We start from the raw sequence: 20,468 nt of genomic DNA, 5'->3' as shown, positions 1-20,468 counted from the left end.
AATTCGGATTTCAGAATCCTTTTTTTAACAACCCATTTTCAAGATTTGATCTAATTCCGATGACTAAAATCAGATTGAATTACCTTTAAACAACTGGACTCTGAATCTTGATGATGAGCTGTCCTTTGACCCTCAGCTGTCATCCTAAATCCATCGGCATGAGCACATAAACGCGATGCACACAAAGCCAAAAGGCACAGCATTATGAATATATCATATATTAGATATGAATCATGCATACAAAGTTACAAATAAACATGAAAATAATATGCTGCAGTCAAAACTGCTAACAGTATGCACATAGATCTCAGTTTTACACATTCATAGAATATATCGTATTTTATTTTACCAAAAAAGTTTTTCCACACACACGCACACACAATTTTATATATATATTTTATAGTCATAATATACTATATATTTAATAGATTTTTTTGTCTTTTCTGGTGAGGTTTTTTAGGTATACGTATTGCTCCCCTGGAATGAATGCCTTCCTGTATTCTATCGCTTTCTTTTTCTCTTTTTGACTTTCAGTCCCAAAAGCTCAAAAGCAGTTCGTTATAATTATTATCCCATCGTAACAATATTAAGACTGTTAATATGATAAATAAATCAAATATATTTATATGAAGACTTAACTACTTGTACACTTACGGTTACAATGAAAAAGTCCACAGATCTAAATATCAACAATCTTTGTAAAAACTAAAAAATGTCATAAGAATAATAGTCGTCACACTCTCGCAGAACCAACACATGCTTGACACTGAATGACATCGTGAAATATAGTGTCAACATGTGCAAGAAAAAAATCACAGTTTGAGTTCATCAATGCGAAAGGAAATAAATTAACATGGATAATTGTGCAAAAAACAAAAACCTTGAAAAAAATGTAGAATGTATACGTTAACCCAGCAATAACAATTAGCATAATAATAATAAAAAAAAAATACAACAACTATATTGGAATGCTAAATAAGTTACAGGCATAACCTGATGATAAAGCACTGGAATTGAAAGAGCTCGAAGAACCGAAAGATCACCATCACACACATCGAGTATTTCAACATGAATCAATAAGAAGTGCGGATGGAATTCTGTTACTCAAGTCACCATGTTCAAAAACGAGAAAAAAGAGGATGTATTGCCTTCTTATTCACTTCTTTGTCGTCTCGCAAGCGGACCTTGTTTTTTTTTTCCCTCTCCCATTCCCCCACCTTCCCAGTTCACATAATCACTTGTTTTCCCCGCCACTCTCTTCCCTCCCCCCTCCAGCCGTTCGTTACACAGGTGTTGTTCTCCTGTTGAGAGTGTTAGTGTTTGAACTGTCTCCTTTTCCAAGTCGATCCAAGGTTCCCAGCCCTCGATCCCTCTCCATGGTGGCAGACGAGCCAGCGGACAATGGCGCCTGCTGGGGGCCGGAGGAAGACGAGGTATTGAGGGTGGCGTTGGTTGACGCGGCCAGGTTGGACTTGGAGAGCGAAGGCAGCGTTCCCGTCATGAGGGCTCCTCCGCCGCCCTCCTTCGTCGGAAAGTAATTGTGCAGCTGGTAGAGCGTGGCACGGTCGACTGTTCCATACATGGGCGGCTTGCCTTCCCTGCCTAGCGTGTACATGGATATATCCCCCATCCCTCCTCCAGAGTGCGTGTGCGGATTGGGAAGTGTGGCTACGGAAAAGGGTGGTGGGCCGGCGGCCAGGGGCGGGCCGAAGTTCTTGGGAGCGATGGCGGAGGTGGGGGACTGCTCACGGGAGCGGGTCGGCTCTGCCGTGGAGCGCGAGCTTGAGCGAGAGGAGCGCCGGCGGAAGCGATATCCTGGTAGGCGTAACACGGCTGAGGTCGTGCTGCGGAAGAGGTCGGTGCGCGAGCGGCAGCGCAGTTCTTTGTTGCGCTCGATGTAAATGTTGACGGCCAGCACGCCCACCACTTCCGCCAGGATGAACGACAGCCCGCCGAAATAGAAGGACCAGCCGTAGGAGTAGTGCCACTTCTTGTCCTCGTCCTTCTTCGGGGAGATGTCGCTGAGCGCCGCTGAGATGTATACAATGACGCCTATGATGTTGCTCAGACCTGGATCAAATTGAAGACAAAATGCTTGTTTAGGACAATAGTTTGATTTTTAATGCAAAGCAAGGATTTAAACACTCTGGGGTGAATTCACTAAGAATGAATCACAGTTCTAAATTCTGTTTAATGAATATAACTCCATAACAGCTAAATATAAACTGCACCAGAGTAATAGCACTGATTGAATAATGCGTTACATTAAACCTAGTTTGCATAGAAATGAGGTCGGTTTGTTCTGAAAAAAAACAAAACAATGGATTAATTTACATTTAATTATTTTAAAATATGACTTAAATACTGACTTTTTTTTTTAATAATTAAAATTATATGTACATTACAAAAAAGTCTCTTCTGCTCACCAAGCCTGCATTCATTTGATCCAAAGTATAGCAAAATATTGAAATATTGAAATAATTTGAAATAAGTTTTCTATTTGAATATATTTTAAAATATAATTTATTCCTGTGATTTCAAAGCTGAATTTTAGCATCATTATTCCATTCACTTCATCCTTCAGAAATCATTCCAATATCCTCATTTGCCACTCAAAAAATATTTATTATTATTATTATGTTGAAAACAGCTGAGCAGATTTTTTTCAGGTTTCTTTGATGAATAGAAAGTTCAGAAGAACAGCATTTATTGGAAATAGAAATCTTTTGTAACATTATAAATTACTTTAACATCATCCTTGCTAAATAAAAGTATTAATTTCTATAATTTCTTTTCTAAAAAAAATTTACACTGATTCCAAGCTTTTGAATGGTATAGTATACAGTATATATAGTGTATATATAATGTTACAAAAGTTTATTTCAGATAAATGCTGATCTTTGGATCTTTCTATTCATCAAATAATCCTGAAAAAAAAAATTACTCAACTGTTACTCAAATATTGATAATAATATTAATAATATTAAATGTTTCTTGAACAGCAAATCAGAATATTAGAATGATTTCTGAAGGATCATGTGACACTGGAGACTGGAGTAATTATGCTAAAAAATTTAGCTTTGATTACAGAAATAAATTACATTTTGAAATATATTCAAATAGAAAGCAGTTATTTTAAATAGTACAAATATTTCACAATATTACTGCTTTTACTGCATTTTGGATCATATAAATGCAGGTTTGGTGAGCAGAAGAGACTGTCCAACAAATCTTACTGTTTTGACTGGTAGTGTATATTTTTAATAACAAAAAAATCAGTGTTATCATTATAGTATATGTTATTTCTTTTAGTTTTATATTTTCAGTTTTCATTTTAGTTTAAAATGTTATAATTATATTGTGCTAATATATATATTTTTTGCTTTAGATTTATTTAGCTTTAATTTATTTATTTTTTAATTTAGTTTTTAGTAATTTTAGCACTTTTTAAATGATCTTTTTACTTTTTAAGGGTTTCATCTATATAAGTCTTATATTAACTTTATTATTATTTCAGCTTCATTTAAATAAATGAAAAAGATTTTTAATAGCTTTAGTTTTAGTTAACAGTAACACTGATAATTCACTGGATATTAGGTAGTTTAGATCAAAATAAATACGGTTTAAAAACAGTTTAGTGAATTCACCATCACAAATTACAAGTGTCATAATGAGAAATGTTACCTGCCACTACAAACAAAATGCCTGCTCCCAAAATGATGTGTCTTTTGGTCTTGTAGAACCGACTAGACGCCACACACACTCCACCTAGCAGCAATAATATGGCACTGAGGATAGGAAATATACTGGAGGCCCTGACTACACCTGAGAAGAAAAAATAACACACAACAAAAATGGTCAAAACATATATGTTCAAATGGACTGGTCCTTTGTAAATTTTATGGGTCAGGCTTCCGGTCTCATTTGTGCCCAGCTATTTTTAGCTATACAAAACAGCTCGTTTTGCTGCTTGATATTGCAAATTGTTGTGTCTTACCATGTTATTTAAATTTTAATTATTTTAAACTTTATCATGAACACACTGTTTTGTAGTGCAAACTGTTTTATCGTTTACTGCACATTGTTATTCTTCTCATTACTTCCCTATAGCAGCTAAAGAACCGAAAGTCTCACCCATAGGCTTTCTTTTGCGTTGAAGAAAAAGGTGGATATTTACAATGCAAAAATCAATTATAATCCATATGCACAAATCAAAACTCCTGACTCACGTAAAAGGTACTCTGCAGCATCCTGGTCATAATCAGCATCCTCTGGGAAATGATTAATCTGGGAACACACTCCTCTTTTCAACCCTAAAGAGAATCAGAGATAGGGCTGCACGATTAATCGCACGATGTCGTGAGGCGCGTTTTGTCAATGAAGCCGGTACTTTGATTAGTAGTAAATCTCCATCACGTGCATTCAGCACATGCGTTCAGCGTTCGGCAATTGATACACAGAGGCGTAATGAATGAACTAAATAAAGTAGCACTTAGCATCGGTGATGCAATACTTGTTTGAGTTCAGCCCGCCCGTCTTATTTCTCAATGTCCCTAAAAATAAAACTGACAAAAGGCTGAAAGAAAAAAGAAGGTGTTTGAATGGAGTGCAGGGAAACAGTCGGTGAGCTGTTTTGTTGGAAATGGATTTAGAGTAGATGTCAATGGCTGTGAGTCACCCCAGGTCAAAGGCGTCATGCAGTGTGATATAAACCATTCACTTTAGACAACATGTTGATGCAAAATTCAGTCTGAAAAACAGTCCAAAAAGTACAATAAAACTGTTTTTTTAAATGACTGAAATAATTTTGTATGTATGCGTTTAGTGCGACCAATGTAGTTTGTTTCATGAACAAATGACTCTTTTGAACAGTTGTTCAAAAAGAATCACAAACTCATGAATTACTGTTTAGAATCTTTCAGAGTCCCTCATGTCTGTTGCTGAATCAATATCACTTACTTACTTAATATATTTTATCAGTTATATGACAATGTGTAGATTTTTGCAACATAATTATTATTGCAAAAAGTATTCATATTAAAGTAAAGGAGGCGTAGTATGCCCCTTTTTACAAGATGTAATATAAGTCTCAGGTTTCCCTAGTATATATTTAAAGTTTCAGCTAAAAATACCCCTCAGATCATATATTATATTTTTTTAAATATGCCTGTTTTGAGTGGAAGCAGAAACATGCTGTTTTCATGCATGACTCTTTGAATGCAAATGAGCTGCTGCTCCCCACCCCTTTTCCAAAATCGTACCTCAGATACTCTGCCAAAAAAACTTCTGTTTGGTTTTGATTATCATGTATGTCACGTTAAAACTAGGGATGCTCATATTGACCGTTTAACCGTTAACCGACAGTAAGAATTTTAACCGATTATTACTATCAGTTAAACGGTTTAAAAGGGTTTTTTTCTATTCTTTTTTTTTTTTTTTTTTACGTTTGCTGCATGGTGAAAGAAATAATGCTATTTGTAAGTTATCTGTTTACTCACGCGCGCGTGTCGACACGTGCAGTGTGGCTGTATAGACATATTTTGCTTCACCTTTACTTAGTAAACAGATGTAGTATATGCAACTCAATGGCAAGTGGCGTTATTGGGTTATCAGAGAGTGAATCCGTGAGTGAATGTATTCAAATTCTGAATGAATTATAGTCTAGAAAGTGCGCAATAGGCGCTCCCGTTACAGTCAATGGAAAGCTATCACTCATCCTAGAGTAGTTCATCGCAATCTCATAAAGTTATTAAAAAGTAATAAAATAACCTTTACAGTACACTGCACAATTAATCTCTTATTTATATAATGCCAACACTTTCTTTGTTTTAATAAGAGAGTTCGCGAAAGTGTAGAAGTCAGCAAAACTGAAACCGGCACTTTGGTTGGTGAGTGGATTGTAACATAGCCTCCTCTGATTGGCCACAGTGATAATCAAATCAACATACATGTCTGTGATTGGCTATTGCTGAACGCTGTAAAACACGCGCTTCTCCACAAGCATATGACAGTGGATGGAAGTCCCAAACCGCAAATTGAAAGGGTTTTTGTGATGGTGTTTTTTTCGCGGATCTAAGAGTTAACAGGCAGCGGTCCTGCCTATCCGTACAGCATGTCCTCATGTTAAAAACTAGGCACACTGAGGTATTGGCTGGCCTGCTATATATTTTTATGTCCGACGAGAAGAATAAGACCGGTACAGTTCTTCAAAGCGCATAAAAGGATTCAGTGTGTTTTAGTTTTGTCATCTTTATTAGGTAGTTATTTAATTTATACATATTTAGTGTAGGCCTATTTATATTATTATTATTTTTTTTCATTCAGATTTTCTCTGTTCTCAGAACCGCTGCTGATGCGTGATAATTTAAGTATATGTCAATACAGTTTTTGTTGTTGCTCTGTATGCTGCTGTTTGCACGTTAAAATAAAACATTTTCTTGTATTTTTAATGTGTCATCACAGATACTCGTGCATTCTATTTTATTTTAAACTAATTTATTATTCTAATTTTATCAGTTAACGATTAATGTTCGGATAACGAGCAGCGGTTGTCGGTCAGGAAAATTAACCGAAATGAGCATCCCTAGTTAAAACCATGCGTTTTAAAGTAAAATCAGTTTAAACTTCTGATAAACGTTTTTCTAAATGCACACATCCGAAGCATGCGCACAGAAAGCGACTGTCACACGGCATTTGAGTAATGATTTGATTCTGGTTTCTTTAAATTGAAATTTAAATGTCATAAAAGAACTGAAATTTAGGAAATTAATACTTTTATTCAGTAAGGGTGCATTAAATTGATCAAAAGTGACAAAGACTTTTACAATGTTACAAAATATTTCTATTTCAGTTAAATGTTTATTAAAGAATTATGAAAAAAACATTTCATGGTTTCCATGAAAATATTAGGCAGCACATCTGTTTTTAACGTTAATAATAATAAATGTTTCTTAAGCACCAATTTAGCATATTAAAATTATTTCTGAAGGATTGTGTGACACTGAAGACCGGAGTAATGATGCTGAAATTTCAGTGTTGCATCACAGGAATAAATTACATTATAAAACATATTAAACTAGAAAAAAATAGTACAAATATTTAGTACAAACTAAGTTCTCTTTCATGTCATATTGCGCGTGCTTAAACTGTCAAATACACAGTTTATGTTAAAACACACATGAGTTACAAAAACAGTCAGTTATATCTGTGAAGGTAAACAGCTGGGAAAGAAATCACAAGTTTATATTAGACCTGTGTGGCAGCAGCTTAATATACAGTAAACAAATCAATAAATCCACTACTCGCTTGTTTCCTCTGAGGCTCTAAATAGTGTTCTGTGCTCGTCTGTGCAGCCAATGACAGAACAGTTAGCATGCTTTGCTCGAACTTTTGCCATAGAGTTAGAACTGATAACCTGGTACCCTTTCTACATCACGGAGGGAGCAAAATCTGAGGGGCTCGTTTTTGTCACATGCTTGAAAGAAAGGCTTACCAAAACAAAGTTACTGGTTTGTCCTTTTTCACATTTTCTGGGTTGGTAGATGCACCGGGGACCTGATTAAAGTACTTAAACATAAAAAAAAAAAATCATTTTTTCATGATATGTTCCCTTTAAAAAACAGTTCATTTTGCGCTATATACAGTAAAGCAGAGAACCAAAGTGAGCGATATAATAAGTCGAAATGACTTTGTTTTTGTCTGGTTTGATTATACTGCAAATGCAACGCGAGAGCAGCATGGCACCTTTGACCTGCGATGACTCACCACATAATCATAGCCATTGACATGTACTCTTCTAGGTTTCTAATGCAAATGGAAACAATTCAGCCCATTTTTGTTTCAAACCTATCTCCTGAGACCTGGCTAGAGCAAACGAGGTACTGTACCGTTAAAACAACTAGCTTTAACATGAGTACCCCGCATTGCAGAGCCCAGTGGTTAAAAGGATCTGGAGGCAGCGCTTCCCACAATGCTTTTGATAATGTTAAAGCAACCCTAAAGCTAGACAGCAAAATCAGTTTGTGTTAGGGTTCTGACTCAGTGGACTGGGTTTGTTTCTACTATAGCAACAAGCTTCCTAAACCTAAAATGTACCTTATGTGGTAACACTTTTTTTTTTTTTGACGAATCATGTGACCCAGGACCACAAAAACAGTCATAAGGGTATTTATTTTTTTTAATTGAGACTTATACATCATCTGAAAGCTGAATAAATAAGCTTTTCTATTGATGTGTGGATGTTAGGATAGGACAATATTTGGCTGAGATACAACTATTTGAAAATCTGGAATCTGAGGGTGCAACAAAATCAAAATATTGAGAAAATTAATCGCTAAGAAATAAAGTTTTTAGCAATGCATATTACTAATAAAAAATTAAGTTTTGATATAGGAAATAAACAAAATAGCTTCATGGAACATGATCTTTACTTAATATTCTAATGATTTTTCTAATGTATAGACAAAAATCGAAATTTTGACCCATACAATGTATTTTTGTGCTAGTTTTGTGGTCCAGAGTCACAAATTATTAAATATGAGTGAATCTAAATGCAGTCAGGAAGAAAAATATTCCATTGGAGAAAAAATGCCAACACTGAATCACAAGTTGACATTTGTAGTGACAGTGACTGTTGATTGTGATCATGTGATAAAATTTCAAAGAGAATCTGTGTCCTTAATATTTTTTTATGTTTTAGTAATTTTGTAAAAGCAATAAGGCATTTGATGCCATGTTATTTTGTGAATATAGTCACCTCACTGCTTAATTCTGTAATGATTTGATTCTGATTTCTTTAAATTGCAATTTAAATGTCATAAAATGACTGAAATTTAGGAAATTAATACTTTTATTCAGTAAGGGTGCATTAAATTGATCGAAAGTGACATTCAAATTTTACAATGTTACAAAAGATTTCTATTTCAGTTAAATGTTGTTTTTATTTATTAAAGAATTAAAAAAAAAAGAATCAAAAAATATAAGGCAGCACAACTGTTTTTAACATTAATAATAATAAATGTTTCTTAAGCACCAAATTAGCATATTAAAATGATTTCTGAAGGATTGTGTGACACTGAAGACTGGAGTAATGATGCTGAAAATTCAGCGTTGCATTACAGGAATAAATTACATTTTAAAACATATTAAACTAGAAAACAGTTATTTTAAATAGTACAAATATTTTCACAATTTTACTGATTTACTGTATTTTTGATCAAATAAACATAAGTGACTTATTTCAAAAACATTTTAAAAATCTTACCGACCCCAAACTATCCTTCCCGACATGTTCAGTCATGGTTATGCATAAAATGTACTTGAAAAAGCTCTTGAGCACTTGAACTGCCTCTCTAAAAATGTCTATTAAGTGGCACTGATCAAAACAGAGCTACAAAAAAGAACTCAAATGTTAGGTCGGCCATCCAGACCGTATGACACAATCTCAAATCCAACCATTTTCCCATCTGCAATTTAACTTCCATGGATCACTTGCGTGAACTGCACAGGTGGGGACCTCCTTCATGCATCATTTCCTCCTTCCGTACATACATGGCCCATTCCTTCGTCCCCACACGCAAACACAGCCGCTCACTTACCTTCCAGGCAGCAAATCCTCCAGAGGCCGGAGTGGGTGAGGGCTCCAGGATCCTTCTTGTCCTTGTTGTGGGGGTCATCCTGAGAGGAGTTGGCAGTGCTGTTGCAGATAAAGGCCCGAGCGTACAGCCAGTAGTCCGTGCCAATGGCCACGGTCATCAAGGCGAAGGCTGCGAATGCTCCCACAGTGGTGAGAAGCACCTGGATTCCCCGCTCGCACCACACCATGGCTGGAATCATAAACAGAAACACTCTGGTTAAACGAGTGTGAACAGAAAGCTGAGTGGACAATGTCGAAAAGATGGGTATAAATATAAAAACATGAAGAAAGATTGTAATCGGAGCCTATGGTTACAGGAAGAAGTAGAAGAGATGAATGTGTGATCCTGCAGAACATATCAAGTGTTGGGAGATCAGTTGCATTTTGTGAGGACATTTGGAGCCAAGATGCACAAATGACATCAGTGTGTCCAAATATACTGTAGGTTACTAAGAGCATGAGGAAATGCCAATGCAACATTGGTTACAATATGATCAAATGCTGCAATAAAATGCAGAGGTCAAAAAGGTCATGGCTTTTAGATCATAACCAAACTGCTCATAGTCCCATTGGGCACATAGTTGCCAGGCAGTTATTGTGAACAGTCACGAGACAGATTTAACTGAGCATTTCTTTGCATGGATAGATCTTTTATGAGGAGCAATTCAAGCATGTTGATCTGGACTAAAGATATTTAGGGCGCATTGCCTTCTTGCAGATGATTAGATTGTTTCTGATTAATAAAGCTAAATATGTCTAGTAAATGTTTACTGCAAAATAAAACATAGCTGAACCAAAATCATACTTAAGAAACTAATTTCGGTTACAGTGATACAAAAGAGATTGAATATGGCCACCATATCTGTGGATGGCTGATTTTTTTGTGCAAATTCAAAAAGAACCACATTATTCATTCATTGACATATTAAGGTATGAGTTGGAGAGTTTTTCCATTAGATATTAAAATAAATAAATACATTTACACATACAGTCAAACCAAAATTTATTCAGACACCTTTAAAATTTCCCACATTATCAAAGTTTATTTGCTATAGTTTAAAAAATGGTAATAAAATATGACAAGAACTCAAGAGTTCATTTTGAAAAATTCATTTTGATGTCAGATTACTGGAAAGAAAACAAGTGTCAAATTGTCCTAAATTATTATCAATTTTACGGGTAGTCCACTCTATGAAGATTTTTTTGGGTATAATGTCATCGTTTACTTTATTTTGCTATCCTCATTTACATAAATTAACTATAGTGTCCTGTACCCACCAGGAAAAAAATTCCAAAAATGATCTGGTATCTGAATAATTTTTGTAAGTAAAATGTATACTTTTAAGATTTTAAATACGTTTTTAGAGAATAAAATGACAAAATTTGGTTAAAATAATATTACATTGTCATTTAGTGTAACAATATTTATGTCAAAATTTAGACAACATGCTTATTCTGACTTGTACATATTAAAAATATACAAAAAAAAATTTATAGTAAAACATTCTTACTGACAAATGGGAAAAACCTAGTCGCAAATTTAAAAAATGTAGAATTACAACTAATTAGTATTTGGGGTGAAATACTAATTTTAATATGTCATAAATTGATTTTTGTTGTAAATATGCCTGACAAGACTATTACACAGAATGACATTTTAGTGGGTGTCTTCTGTAAATTAGGAAAAACTGTATGAAATAAATTTTTTGCTCAGGAAAACAAAAACAAAATGCAATTAAATTAAACAGAAAACCTTTTAATAAAAAAAACAAAACAATTTAAAGCATTAATATGCATATGTTTTTAATGCTTAAACCCTTTTTCGTCTTTGACCCTTATGTATTTACTAATATTAAAAATGTATTATTATTATAATAATTACTCAGTTTGTGTGTGCGTGTGTGTGTGTGCACACACACATTTTTTTAAATATATTTTTAGATTTTAGCAGTAAACATTCACCGGACATAACATGTATGTATATATACATGTATAATTAATATTTATAATATTCATTTATATATTATAATTATTCTGCAATTCAAGGTTCTTTTTTCATTTTAGTTAGATCAAAATGTTTCATTACAATATAGCAATGTCTTCATCTGAGTGACATGAAAGTAGAACCGGCATGTTACTATGGACAACAGTCAAATATTGAGCAGCCATTATACAAAAACATTTTACATCTCAGTTCCACAATTAACCAATCAAGTATTCCAAACAGAGAGCAGATTAATAAAAGAACACAATGAGCTCAATCATGCGAAACCAAGCAGAACGCACAAACTAAGACTGACAGTCAACACTTCTGGAACATCTGAAGATGTCTGCAAGAAAGTTCCCCGATAAGACAAGAGCGAGCTGAAAATGACGCCGTCATCCAGCGGAACACGTTCAGACTCTCACTCAAGAGCGTTTCACTAAACATGACAACAAGCACAAGACACGGTGGTCTCTGCACAGCACCGGCGGCCATTAATGAGATCCGATTACCTGGAGGAATGTGTCTTCCCTTCCCATCCATCCCTGCAGCTCTCCGATCCTTGTCACTGAAGATTGTACCGACCAGAGCGTCCAAGCAGCATCCATCGACTGTTATCCCTCGCTCTTTCTCCCCCCCCCTCTTTCACGCTCCCCTCCGCTCACTCTCGCTCACTCTCTCTCTCTCTTTCTCTCTCTCTCTCTTTCTTTCTTTCTTTCTTTCTTTCTTTCTTTCTCTCTCCCCCTGTCTCCTGGCCGTGGGTGGGTGTAGATTTTCTAGGTTTCGCTGCTTTTCTCCTCTTAGAGAGATTTCATGGCAGGAATCCTACTGCTTCTCCTCCTGAGGAGAAACAAACAATGAGAACAGAGCTGAAAGAGACAGAACATGTTTAAGGTGCAAGCTGGAGGGAAAAAAACAGCATTCTTGCCATTAAATGATCATTATCATGACAGCAGTACATGTATTTGATCCAGGCGAGCTGTGAATCTAGATGGTTACGTCGCCTATACATCCACGGGAAGAGCAAGGGATATATAAAGAAAAAGAGAATAGAGAGAAAGCAAGACAGAGCGTGCGCCATTCTGTCACCATGGCAACAGCGCATTCTGAAGTCGAGAACAGAACAGGATGGTGTGTGTGATGTTGGTGAGTGAGGTGATGCTAGTGTGTGTGTGTGTGTGTGTGTGTGTGTGTGTGTGTGTGTGTGGAGTGGGGGGTGTATTCATCATAACATACCTAGTGATTTGCCAAAGCCTCGGCTGTCATGGATGTTCAGAACGCACCTGGCGGGCAGGCGGCTGCGACCGGCGTTCGTTTCTGACCGTATGGTGATGCTGTAATGACATGCACAGCGAGGACAGCTGATCTGTCCCCCCATGACGAGCTCAGACTCTAATAGGCAGTTACTTAGAGTTCTGTTCTGTCTCTTCAGAGTCTTGTCACTCATGTTCATTCTCAGAAACAGGAACCCAAATGGTAACAAACACCATAGGCGAACACACACAAAGGGAGATTAAATGGAGTGAGATAAACATGCCAAAAATCCTTCAGAAATGTACAAATGAAAAGTTACACCTACATACATTTATTAAATCCAAATAGTCGAATATTGGTTAATTAATCAGCTTTGACAAACCAAACTTGGGAAAATATTACTGAAAAATGTTGAAAGTTGAAATGCATATAATATATTATCACTATTTTTATATTATAAATTGAAATACTGATTTTGGCAAAATAAATAAAATGTTATATTTATATTTTATATAAATTCATTATTTAATTATTTTTGTATTATATTTATAATTATTTATTATTTCATAGTTTTTTTTTTGTCACCAGAGTATATTATTCTTTTTTTTTAATTCATAATAAATGTATGTAGGTGTGAGAAGTTTTCATTAGGATTTTTGCAGAGCCCAAAAACTTTGCGCATGCATTGTATTATAAATGAAAACATTATTTTAAAAATATGATGTTTATATAGCGACAAGTAATCTATATCTATATATATATATATATACACATACATAAATTTATTTTTATATATACATACATACATACAAATGCTGGTGGCAGAAGACAATATTATACGAAAATTATTACATACTGAATAATTAAAATAATATTATTGTTACTGTATTTTATGTAAAAAAAATATAGATATAATCAATGAATGCAACTTTCAGTCTCTTTTATCGTACATTTCTCACAAATGTATATTTTTCATGCACTGAATTTAATAAGAACAAGATTAAGAAGAAGATTGTATCTGTCACTGTATGAACATAATATTTTTCAAATAATATTTTTATTAATACTATAATATACTTAAAGCGCATGCACAAAACTTTTGGGCTCTGCAAAGATCCTAATAAAATTTTTCACACCCACATCAATTTATTATGAAAAAATAATAATAATATATAATTATAAAAAAGAAAAGACATTAACAATTTAATAATAATTAATAATTAAACAACATGTTAATTTATAATATAAAAACAGTGATAATATATTATATGCATTTTGACCTTCTGTTGCTTTTACTTATAATATATGCATGTGATTAATTTACTACTACTACTATTAATGATAAAAATAATAATAATCTATAAACTTTTTATTTAATAATGAATTATGTATTATTGTTAATAGTTTATATAGTTACAGGCTTAATAATAATTATTATTATTTAATAATAACTTGTATAGTTACAAATAATAATAATATATATATAAATAATAAATATATTATTATTATTAAGTCTGTGACTATATAAATATATGTAATTATGCATTAATTTTTTATTTATATAATTATTTAATAATAATAATATTTATTATTATTATTAACAATAATTTATAATAATTTGGTTACAGGCTTAATAAAATAATAATAAGTATTATTATTTAATAATAATAACAACAACAATTTGCATAGTTACAAATATAAAAATAATAATATATATTATTATTATTAAGCCTGTAACTATATATTTGTAGTTATCTATTAAATTTGTTAATTTATGTATATAATTCTTTCATAGTAATAATAATAATAACAATAGTTTATATAGTTACAGGCTTAATAATAATAATTATTATTATTATAATTATTTTTTTTCATCATAATTTATAATACTTTAGTTACAGGCTTAATAAAATAATTACAATAATAATTATCATTATCTATTAATTTTTATTTATTTATTAAATAATGATTTATTTATTATTATTATTTATAATAATAGTTTATATAGTTACAGGCTTAATAATACTACTAATAATTATTATTTAATAATAATAATATGTATAGTTACAAATAATAGTAATAATAATTATAATTAAACCTGTAGCTATATAAATATTTGTAATTATCAGTAATTATATTTTTTTATTTAATAATTCTTTAATAATAACAATAAAAGTTTTTATAGTTACAGGCTTATTAATAATAATTTATATAGTTACAGGCTTAAAAATATTATTATTATTATTATTATTATTATTATTATTATTATTATGCCCGTAACTATATAAATATTTGTAAAAAATAATGTTTTACTACTTGGTACTATAGTCTAATTACAGTTCATGCTGTTTTTGCTCACAACGCTTTTGGACTCTGCAAAGATCTTAATAAAAATTCCATTCATATATATTATTACTAATGCATGTTTTTATTACGCTACTATTACAATGATAACTATAAAGATTTTTTCTCTAATATGAAATATTTTGAGGCACTAAACAGCAGGCCATCCTCTGGCCACCTATTACTCAAGTTTGTGCAGAAAAGGCAAGCCAGTGGTTTAATGATACATATGAATGAACGTCTGTAGGGCACTAATGGCCTCCCAGCAGTGAAACATTCACATAACATGGCAACCATGTGTCATGTCTGATAGAAACAACAGAGGATTCAAGCGCCTTGCAGGAATGCTTCAACCTTGCCTATCTCATGCAACAAGAGGAATAAACCTCTCTAAACCAGTCATTTAAACTGCACATGCAGTCAGTTCCTAATGCTTCCATTACTGCTGTTTTTGTAACATATAAAAGCATTCCCTGCTGAAAAAACCAGCATATGCTGGTTAGGTATGTTTTGGTGCTGGGATGCTGGTTTTAGCTGGTTTATGCTGGTCCTTTGCTGGTTTATGCTGGTCCCTTGCTGGTTTTTGCTGGTTTATGCTGGTCATGTTGCTGGTTAATGCTGGTCCTTTGCTGGTTTATACTGGTCCATGACCAGCATAAACCAGCAAAGGACCAGCATTAACCAGCAAGGGACCAGCATAAACCAGCAAGGGACCAACATAAACCAGCAAAGGACCAGCATAAACCAGCTAAAACCAGCATCCCAGCACCAAAACATACCTAACCAGCATATGCTGGTTTTTTCAGCAGGGTTTGCAATTTAAGTGACTGCATTTTCATTAAAATACATTAGCAGTGGGTTAATAAGCACCAGGAGACATTTGCATTTGATGTGAATGAATGAATGAACTAATGGACGACTCAATCGTTTTGAGGTAGACTTACGTTTATGTTGATATAATATACTTGCATAAATATAATTTTTCACCCAAACTGTCAAGTATAACATCACATCTCTTGTTTGTATAGGTCAGTGCCATTAGTGCAACACGTAGCGATATTGCAGCGCCAACGGACATTCAGTCGATGAAGGATTTGTTGTTTTGGTCTCAAGGGGAAGATACAACATAAAACCAATGACTTATTCCCTCCAGCCATTAAAATGACTGACAGATGTTTCTCCTGAGAGCGTTACTAGAAGCGTTCAATCCGAGCGCGTCTCCATTGAGCTTTAGCAATTTCACAATATTCACAAACAACTGTGTAGGCGACAGACACAGCACAAACAAATCGTTCTTTAAATATAAATGTCACAAAAACTGTTTCGACCGAATTGCTTAACAATCGGCTGAAGCTCTCAGGCGTCAAGTGCGTTAAAGCGACCACAGAGCGCGTCCGTTAAATTTCACGATTGATTCTCTAAATAAACAGGCTGTGTATTGTACCAAATGTGACAAAACGCATAAAAACGTAACTGTCTGATGTTTTCTCCGCCTTACCTTTGCAGTTGAGACATGTATCCCTGTTGCTTTTGGGTCGTAATTCTTCGAGGCGGCTCTGGGGAGGCGGTGAATGAGGGGGCGTTAAGAGACAGTTGTGTTCATATGAACAAACGATGCTGAAGCAGGAATTAGCCGACAGGACTTGCTTAATATTGATCAAGAGACAAATCACAGTTCTCTAGGAACAGGTCTGCAGGATGGCAGACCCGAAGTCATCGAACAAAGGATATGGATTCTGTCAGAGAGTGAAGAATGGACTGATTGTAGGCTGTTTGACCCTTCAGACTTAAAACCTGAGGATTTACATATAACATTATAACACATAACGCTTTCTGTCTACATTTGTGGATAGTTTTATTACCTGACACTCAGGTTCAAGTCATTAAGAACTTTATGTTAAGAAAGTTTATGGTTAATGAGGGCACTAGCTATTTGACAGTCTATATTTGGTCAGAATGAATTCAGGCTGATCGGGACATTTTGTCCCAGTCATCTCAATGGCAAAAAGTGGCCCAATTTACTGTATATGAATTTACCACTGCCATATTTGTGTTTTCCCCTCACAGCTTTAATTTTTATTTATGAAAAAATTATATGACACCCACCCTGAATAAGTTCCTTGAATGCATCGTATATGTAGTGAAATTCAACTTCATCAGATCAGATACACAAGTCAAAAGTTTTGTTAATTATTTGACCAAAATAAGAGACATCATACAAAATGCATGTGATTTTTATTTATTACTGACCTGAATAAGATATTTCACATAAAAGATTTACATATATCCACAAGAGAAAACAATAATTGAATTTGTCCTCAGTTGTCCTCAGTGTGAAAAGGTGGATCTCAAAATCATACAGTCATTGTTGGATAGGGTTCAAATACACAAAAATTAAGAACAGCAGGCAATTTAACTATTTAGGACAAACACGGGACTCATGAACAACTATCACTAAAAAAAAAACAAAAAAAACAAAAAACAGCTATGGATCATTTAGGTAACAACACAGTATTAAGAATCAAGTGTGTGTGTAAACTTTTGAACAGGGTCATTTTTATAAACTCAACTATTATTTTCTGTTGTGGACTGTATGTAAACATCTTTTATGTGAAATATCTTATTCAGGACATTACTAAAAAAATCAATTTTGTGTGATCTCTTTCATTTTGGTAAAATAATGAACATTTAGCAGATTCTGCAAGATGTATTAAAACTTTTGCCTGCAACTGTATATGTAAAGCACATACAAAATTGCTTAAGTTATATTTATTTTACACAATATTTTAGGCCAATCCACATAAATGTTTGTAAAGAGAACATTTGTAATATAAACTGAAGTACTGACTGACATAAAAGGGAAATAACATTGTCTGATATCGGTGAGGTGTGGGATGGTAGGCTTCTGGACCGTTAAAAAGACATAAGAAACCCCTATAAGAGATATTCTTACAGCAAAATATTGATTGCAATAAGTCTGCAAAAATTTCTGATTCCAAATAGTCTAATAGGTGACCCTGCACTACAACACCAGTCTTACGTAGCATGGGTATATTTGTAGCAATAGCCAAAAATACATTGTATGGGTCAAAATGATTGATTTTTCTTTTATGCCAAAAATCATTGGGATATTAAGTAAAGATCATATTCCATGAAGATATTTTGTATGTTTCCTACTGTAAATGTATAAAAACTTAATTTTTTATGAGTTGTATGCATTGCTAAGAACTTAATTTGAACAACTTTAAAGACGACTTTCTCAATAATTTGATTTTTTTGCACCCTCAGATTACAGATTTTCATTTTGTATCTCAGCCAAATATTGTCCTATGCTAACCCGACATCAATGGAAAGCTTATTTTTTTTAGCTTTCAGCTGATGTATAAATCTCAATTTAAAAAAATGGACTATTATGACTTGTTTTGTGGTCACATATTAGTTAATCAGCTTTGACCAACCAAACTTGGAAGATTGTTAATGAAGAAATTGATCAAAAATGAGCTAAATCTAATATACATATACATATATATATATATATATATATATTCATTTAATTAGCAGCATTTTGATCCACTGTGAAATTGTAAGGACTCCAGCAGGTTGGTGTGACTAGTTAATCTAGTACGCCGTGTGATGTATTTATTTTTACGCCTTGGCAAATGCTGAAGATATGCAGCTTCATGTGTTCATTTGCTCACATGTTCCTCAGTGTTTTTTCCTCTGAGAGAGAAAAAAGGGAGAGAGAGAGAGAGAGAGAGAGCGAGAGACACACCAGCCACTGTTCGCCCACACATCTTCAGGTAGAGAAGAAGCGCTGATTATCAGCACTCAGTTGTATGTAGAGCTTCAAACATCCCTGTGGTCTGAACACTCTGAGAGATGCGTGTATCAGAGACTGTGGTGCCTTATTCATGTGGGTGTTTATTCTGTCACCAGGGTATTTTTGCCATAAAAGCAATTCCTCGGATTCAATCGATGCTGTTGCAGCAATAATGCAATCGTACCTTTAACCAACAGGGAGCCTTACGAACATTGTGCATTGGGTAAATTACGCCTTAAGATTATTTCCCAAGGTCTTTCAAGGCTAAAGTTAGACATGACAAAGAAGGAATCAATGGATTTTCATACATAAAGTCGATAGGGGATCTAAAGCACATGGCCTGAACATTAGCCAGTGCTCATTGCTGATGCATTGACCCATCAGCTCACACTCCTCCACCGTTTACTCATTTCTCCACAAGCGAGTCACCCAGTCACTCATTCGCCCCGCAATTCCTGCCCCGCAGATGTGCTTATATTGTCATCTGATTATACAGATAAATTAACTGTGGTTTTATTCAAAAGCTTAAAAGAGATACTTTCATCACCCCACAGGCAAAATGTCTTTAATAAAACCAGCACTGGCCTCTTTCTAGGGTGTTTTTAAACCACTGAGAATAGTAAGAAATGTCTCTCTGATGTGCTGCACTGACCTGCATAAGGAATATATAGCAAGATGAGAATGATTTCAAAGTGAGCATGTTGTCAATATAACAGCAGTAAAGAAATCCACAATATGAAAACCACCATGCTGAATTTCACCATGGGATCAATACATTTTGTGATCAATTAAATTTACTCAACCCCATGTCAACCAAGATCTTGTCTTTCTTCTGTCAGTCAAAAAGAAATTTAGGTTTTTGAGGAAAAGGATTTATCTCCATGTAGTGGACTTCAATGGGACTCAACGGGACTTCAAAAGGCTCTACACAATCTCAGCCGAGGAACAAGGGTCTTATCTAGTTAAACGAACAGACATTTTCTATTAAAAAAAAATATATATATATATCATTTTTAACCACAAATGCTCGTCTTGCACTAGCTCGACTTAACGCATTACGTAATCACATTGGAAAAAGTACCGACCCAGTGTGTAACACCAGGCCAGCAGAGGGAGCGGTAACAGTCAGTGTTGAGCAAGGGCTCCCTCTGCTGGCCTGGTGTTACACACTGGGTCGGTACTTTTTCCAATGTGATTACGTAATGCGTTAAGTCGAGCTAGTTTCTAGCTTCTACGGTTACTTCCTGTTTGGCAACCATTTAAGGAGGGCCATGCCAAACAGGCCCTCGCGAAGTATTGTTTTGGACCATGATCTGTTTATTAAAGCTTGCAATTGGATCTATCAACGCTGTCGTTGAGTCCTCTTGTTATACAGTGTTTACATGCAAAGAAAGTCAAACACCCTTTACACAAAAAAAGGTATGATTTCGGGT

At 34.3% G+C, this 20,468-nt stretch overlaps 1 protein-coding gene across 3 annotated transcripts; it reads right to left on the bottom strand.

Annotated features, from left to right (window-relative positions):
* Positions 1 to 202: 202 nt before the first annotated feature.
* cacng8a (calcium channel, voltage-dependent, gamma subunit 8a) lies at positions 203 to 16,865 on the bottom strand. 3 transcript variants are annotated; one of them, XM_073822313.1, is made up of 6 exons: positions 16,714 to 16,865; positions 12,131 to 12,458; positions 9,597 to 9,824; positions 4,230 to 4,313; positions 3,685 to 3,825; positions 203 to 2,070 (listed from the first exon to the last, which is right to left on the bottom strand). In XM_073822313.1, the coding sequence occupies exons 2-6, from the start codon at positions 12,159 to 12,161 to the stop codon at positions 1,283 to 1,285; spliced, it is 1,272 nt and encodes a 423-aa protein (XP_073678414.1). In that variant the 5' UTR covers positions 12,162 to 12,458; positions 16,714 to 16,865; the 3' UTR covers positions 203 to 1,282. The 3 variants fall into 3 exon arrangements, with proteins under 3 accessions (XP_073678414.1, XP_073678416.1, XP_073678415.1); XM_073822315.1 differs by lacking the exon at positions 16,714 to 16,865 and adding an exon at positions 12,855 to 13,194; XM_073822314.1 differs by lacking the exon at positions 16,714 to 16,865 and having other exon boundaries at positions 12,131 to 13,194.
* Between the last annotated feature and the right edge of the window lie 3,603 nt (positions 16,866 to 20,468).

This window comes from Garra rufa, chromosome 17, assembly GCF_049309525.1.
Source record: "Garra rufa chromosome 17, GarRuf1.0, whole genome shotgun sequence".
In the NCBI taxonomy this organism is placed as follows: Eukaryota; Metazoa; Chordata; class Actinopteri; order Cypriniformes; family Cyprinidae; genus Garra; species Garra rufa.
The sequence above is the reverse complement of the archived record's forward strand: the minus strand, read 5'-3'. Positions and strand labels throughout refer to the sequence as shown.